The 5,839-nt window shown below is 37.4% G+C and overlaps 1 protein-coding gene across 1 annotated transcript; it reads right to left on the bottom strand.

Moving 5' to 3' along the window:
- Positions 1-404: 404 nt before the first annotated feature.
- LOC142142683 (G-protein coupled receptor 35-like) lies at positions 405-5,618 on the bottom strand. The gene is made up of 2 exons (XM_075200536.1): positions 5,541-5,618; positions 405-2,318 (listed from the first exon to the last, which is right to left on the bottom strand). The coding sequence occupies exon 2, from the start codon at positions 2,135-2,137 to the stop codon at positions 1,256-1,258; it is 882 nt and encodes a 293-aa protein (XP_075056637.1). The 5' UTR covers positions 2,138-2,318; positions 5,541-5,618; the 3' UTR covers positions 405-1,255.
- Between the last annotated feature and the right edge of the window lie 221 nt (positions 5,619-5,839).

Below are 5,839 nucleotides of genomic sequence, written 5' to 3'. Positions count from 1 at the left end.
TGGGCTGGTAGAGGTTTGTATTTGATTGACAACAAATATTCAGATATTGCTTATATATGCCTGTCCAATGGGGTACTTTTAGCTCGCCATAATGGAGTGTTTTGTTTTAACTAAAGGGCCTAATCATTCAGGGTTTGCATTATAATACATTTTTGCATTTTCAAAACAGGACGCAAACTTTCCAGAAGCCAGCGAGAGGATAACAAAGTTGCAAGAGTGAAGAGCAAGAACAGGTAAGAGACAATGGCACAATCTGTCTAAATTTGAATGCTGGAGAATACACCTGAACATTCATATTCAGGAGTGTTCCTATACACCTATATATTCTGAGGAGGGGGGGGCGCTGCGGCCGTATTAGCCTAGGGCGGCCAGAACCCTTAATCAGGCCCTGACTACAAGCACATCCTGTGCACCTTGCTTTCTAGGTGCAGAATCATTTCTACACAATGCCTATCTCTATTCGTTAATCTAACAATATTAGTACGATAATTCAACTGCCTATTTTACCCTTATTTCATTATTAAAGAACACTGGAAAGTAAGGGCACTAACAAAATGTGTTTAGTTCATGTGTCAGTTTTGTTTTTTGTGTTCTTTACTCAATTCTGTTTTAGCCCACCCATTATGAGCTAGATAGACAGCATGCATCTAAATGTGTAAAGAGCTACTACATTGACACCAAAAAAATTATTTTTCAAAAGGCTCTGTAATTATGTGCATATGAGTGGTATGGCTCCAAGTTTGCCAAGTCAATATACCATTGATTGATGTACTAGGATTTTAAAGTCAGTGATGTTGGATTTATGATGCACCAACAGAGGTTTTCTACCCAGTCTGCAGTTGATGCTTTCCCCTAGCAATGAGCACAAACTATTTTATTTATGGATATTGGACCTTCTCAGCCAACATCAGCTTGCATAGCTTATATATATATATATATATATATATATATATATATATATATATATATATATATAAAAGAAAATCAGGAAGAGAGCTGTATTTTAAAAAATAGCTTTCAAGGTATAACTAAGGTGTAGAATATTAGTCATTGTTGTTGCTTGTCCCCTGCATTAAATGTAAACTATGTGCTAAGAATTAGACCTCTTCTAATCTGACACTTACCCAGCCATAATATGAGCATATCTGCAAACCATCATCTTTGCACACATAGAAACCTATGGCTCTATTGTGCTTGCTATCATATTGTAAATGACCCTCAGTGTGTTAGATTGCTATAATGTGTAGCTTTTAGGTTAGGTGAATTTTTGCCTGGAGAGAGCCTTCCGAAATTCACTGGCTGCGAAGTAATAACACAGTGAGTCCAGGACACAGTTAGAGTTAGCAATTATCGTTGCTACATGAACAAAGAAATCGACTTGTTCCAGGGTGTAGCAAGATGCATTGAAACTCTCAGCCACAAAACGGATTGTGTATCCCACATGGATTGGCAAAAAGCAAACCACAAAAATCACAAAGTTGGAGATAACAATGTTCACAGCTTTTTTGGTGGAATACTGCTCACGTGTATCCAATATCTCTTTGTCACAGAGAGTCATTACGATTTTTCCAGTACAAAAGCTGATAAGGATCAAGGGTAGGAAGAACCCACCCACAACAAAAATTAAAGTCATGTTAAAAGGTTCTTTGCTGTCTTTCTGGAAACAGACATATAATGTGTGATCAGTGCTCTGCAAAATCCTCAGTATGCTAGCAATGATGAAAATAATCCACAGGATACAACACATAGCAGAAGCTTTCACTAGGGACATCCAACCTTTGTGTTTCAGAGGGTGCCTGATTGCCAAGTAGCGATCAAATGCAATTGCTGTGATAGTGAAGATGCTCATGTATGTGTTTACAAAGTAGGAGGACATTAGGGATTTACACAGTCCACTGCCAAGGTCCCAAATGTGCAAGTGAGAATATAATCTGAAAGGAAAGGTTAAGATGACCAAGATGTCAGCTATCACCAGGTTCATCATGAACACAGTGGTTTCCGTCCACTTTTTTAACTTGAAACAGAAAACCCAGATGGCAAGAACATTGCATGTAAAGCCAAAGAAAAAAAGAGGAATATAACTAATTAGGCTAAATGTCTGTAATGATGGCTGTGGAGTTATATTACAAAAAATCATGCTTGCAAGCTCTACTGGGTACTGCACTCAAAATCCAAATGGTACTTCACTATTTTTCCTCCAGATGTCCTGTTCTGAACTGTGTCTTCACGAGAAGCAATAACACATTTGCTTCTATTTCATCCTTGGCTTGTTGATCCAATCCAATCATAAACCACTTTTTACCAGAGTTAAAATTATTCTAAAAAGAAACAAACACAGATCATTTACAGAACAGCTATGGATTTAAAAAACACATTTTAAAAAGCAAAAGTAGGAAAAACTATAACAATTGAAAGATTGCCAGGGCACAATTATTGGCACGCATTTAAGCAATTCAAATCAATTTGAAAAATAAAATAGCTAGATTAGACTCAAGTGTAATAAATAAGAAATTAGAGTCACCTGTGTTAAATTGTCAATGCTCCCATGACTTGAATTAATCAATGAATGATAGCTTAAATGTTTAAGAAGGCCAATTTGTATTCCCTGTTACTTTGTTACCATGGTGAAGACAAGAGAGCTGTCTGAAAGCACCAGAAGTGCTATTATCACTAAACATGAGACCTCTAATGCGTAGAAGGCCATTTCCAAACACCTTGGCATCCCTGTTTCAACAGTGTGCAATGTTATTAAAAAGTTTGCTACTCATGGAACTGTGAAGAACCTCTCTGGACATGGGAGAAAGAGAAAAATTGATGAGAGAAGTATTCAAAGGTTGGTACAAACTGTGGACAAAACACCATGTAAAACATCCAAAGAGCTGAAGTCTGACCTGGAACAATCTGGAGTGATAGTTTCAACCCGTACCATATGCTGCACACTAAATCAAGAAAGGCTTTATGGGCGAAGGCCAAAGTACACCCTACTACTGAAAAATAGACATAAAAGCTGACTGATCTTTGCCAAAATGTACCTAGACAAACCACAATCCTTCTGGGCAAATGTTCTGTGGACAGGCAAAACCATAATTGAGCATTTTGGCAATGCAGACCAGTGATTTGTTTCTAGGTGACAAAATTGAGCTTTTAAGGAGAAGAATGTTTAAACAAGGTTACGATTAAACAAGGTGGAGGATCCATAATGTTATGGGATGCTTTGTTGCCTCTGGTGGAGGCAGGCCCGGCGCTCCCATTAGGCAAGGTTAGGCACTTGCCTAGGGCGCCGGGCTCTGGAGGGCGCCCTCCAGAATGAAAATTACTTTAAAACTGTGCGGCGACCACTGACCATACCTGTCACGGCCGCCGCACAGTATTCAGATGCACAGGGGAGGGGGGGAAGAGGCTATTGCTCACCACCGCTGCCTCTCTGCCCCGTCTCCTCCCCTCCACTCACTAGTGTCAGTGAATGGAGGGGAGGAGACGGAGCAGAGAGGCGGCGGTGGCGAGGTAAGGAAAGACGGGGGGAGGAGGGAGGAGGGTGCCGATTGTTGCGGGGGGGGGGCCAGGGCGCCTATTTTGTAAAAATGCCTAGGGCGCCATGGAGGCTAGCACCGGCCGTGGGTGGAGGCCTTGACCATATTGAAGTATCATATCATGAAATCAAAGGATTACCAAGACATTTTGGAGCGAAATGTTCTACCCAGTGTAATAAAACTAGGTTTGGGTTGAAGAACCTCCAGCACGATAAACTCAAAACACACATCCAGAAGCATAAAAGAAAGGTTGCAAAGGAAAATAAAATGGACAAACAACTGGCCAACAAAGAATCCTGATTTCAATCTAATTGAAGGTTTTAATTAGAGCCCTGATTTATGTGATTTTAGCAAAAAAAAATATGGATTTTAGAAAATAAACGGGATTCAAACCCAAAACACTCAAGGGCGTTTTTGCCAAAACCAAACCACGAAGTTAATCCAGATTCAAAACCAAAATCAAAACCAGAACACGGGGGTCAGTGAATATCTTTACTTTTCACACACAGTTTCTTCAATAAAATCTCTTTGATACGTTAAATGTTTCTTCACTTAATCTTGCAAGGAAACAAATTGTGTGTAGAGAATAAAGCTGAACATAGATTATTATTTTTTACAGATAAAGGGAATTTACATTTCGGTGTATTTCGCTCGGTGTATCTGGAAGTTCCGTATTAAAATGATAATGAATTATGTTGTGCAATATTTATCTCTACAAAAGGTTTTTGCTAGGCAGGGCTTGTTCTCATTTGTTTATATTTAGGGGTTGTATAAAATATTTCACTAGCGTCCTGTCAAATGCTTGCCAACCATACTCCATGGAAGTATTAACCAGAACCTTGTATCACACAGCACATATTGCACAATAGCAATACTTCTGTATTTTATCACCATTATGTCACTTCATATAATTATTTTTAAGTCCCAAAGACCATTTCCATGGTTTATCTGCTCGGGTGCTTTGTTTAAGCATGGTTTATTTTTGCTGGAAATCAAACAAGCAGGGATTTAAAAAAAAAAAAAAAAAGTCCCCTAAACGCACTGCTAAGACATTTATACTTATAATTATTTGAACTTTTACATTTTTATTCTGCTCCTTTATTTGAGTGTCACTTTCAAAGCTTTTTTTATATTTTAAATACATTGGTTTACTATGCACTTGTTTGTTTTATTGTTTAGTTTTATAAACAATATAATCAGTTATAGGTTTTGCTTCCAATGAAATCCTATAATTGCTTGTTTTCATGTAACGTGTAACTGATTCTCTTAATCTTTGCTTACAAAGTCTGTTTTCTGGTGAACTAAGTGTATTCTTCCATGTGGTATAGGCTGACTGTGGAGTAACACATGGTCAGCTATTGATGTAAAATTAGCATGGTATTTTATAGAAATAAATTCTGCAGTAACCATCTGCTGTTTTTGAGAAACATTTTTTGGCGTTTCCTTAAAATTACCAAAGTCCATTTTTTAAAAAACTGATGTTAAATTATCCTTAACAAAATTTGTATTTTATACATTAAAAATAAAATTAATTTGAAAAGTGATTCTCAAGTAAAATGCAGTTGTTTTGGTGCTAAAGATTTATGTTACTTTACCTTATTCCTATTTTGGTGTAGCTTTTATTTTCTAGATTGTAAAGACGATTTTATACAAATGGAATTCATTTTACAGTAATTGGAAACCATAACCTCTTTTACTAAACTTCCACACAATTTGCAGTGTTTGGTGCTAAAATGAAAATAAAAATGATGTTACTTTTAAAGAACATGAAGTTTATTTAGCACCATTTAGGAGTAACTTATCTTCGCTTTCTGTTTAATCAACTTTTGCAAAAATACATCTATGTTTTATGTGACTGTGGCACATTCAGACCTCTATTTACAAGCCAACACATGGGAAGTGCAGGCAGTACACAGGAGCTGACATTCAGGACAAACACACACAACATGCACACACAACAGCTGCACAAACTGCATCCTTATCCAAATAGCATTCACTTTAAATGTTCACCTGTTTTATTTCTTCCTAGAGCTCGCTGATCCCTATTCGAAGTGCTGGTTAAGCTGTACTCACCAAGCTATTACTTTTCACCACAGCTGTGTGTTCTGTTCTATCTAAGTATTTAACATGTGAAAGCTTTTGTGGTTTCTTTATTTCCTCAGAAATATTTTGTCACTGTGCTGGTTTGAACAATATGTATTGCAAAGAAGCTGTGCAAGCAGAGAGCTGAGAGGACTGTGTGTTGTGTGGCACAGGCAAGACTGAACAGATAAGAATGGCGTTGTTATTATTATTATTATTATTGAATT

The sequence above is a fragment of the Mixophyes fleayi genome, chromosome 3 (assembly GCF_038048845.1).
Source record: "Mixophyes fleayi isolate aMixFle1 chromosome 3, aMixFle1.hap1, whole genome shotgun sequence".
In the NCBI taxonomy this organism is placed as follows: domain Eukaryota; kingdom Metazoa; phylum Chordata; class Amphibia; order Anura; family Limnodynastidae; genus Mixophyes; species Mixophyes fleayi.
The sequence above is the reverse complement of the archived record's forward strand: the minus strand, read 5'-3'. Positions and strand labels throughout refer to the sequence as shown.

What these genes read in the sequence shown, in the direction of transcription:
- LOC142142683 (XM_075200536.1), bottom strand. Translation starts at nt 2,137, where the DNA reads ATGATTTTTTGTAATATAACTCCACAGCCATCATTACAGACATTTAGC.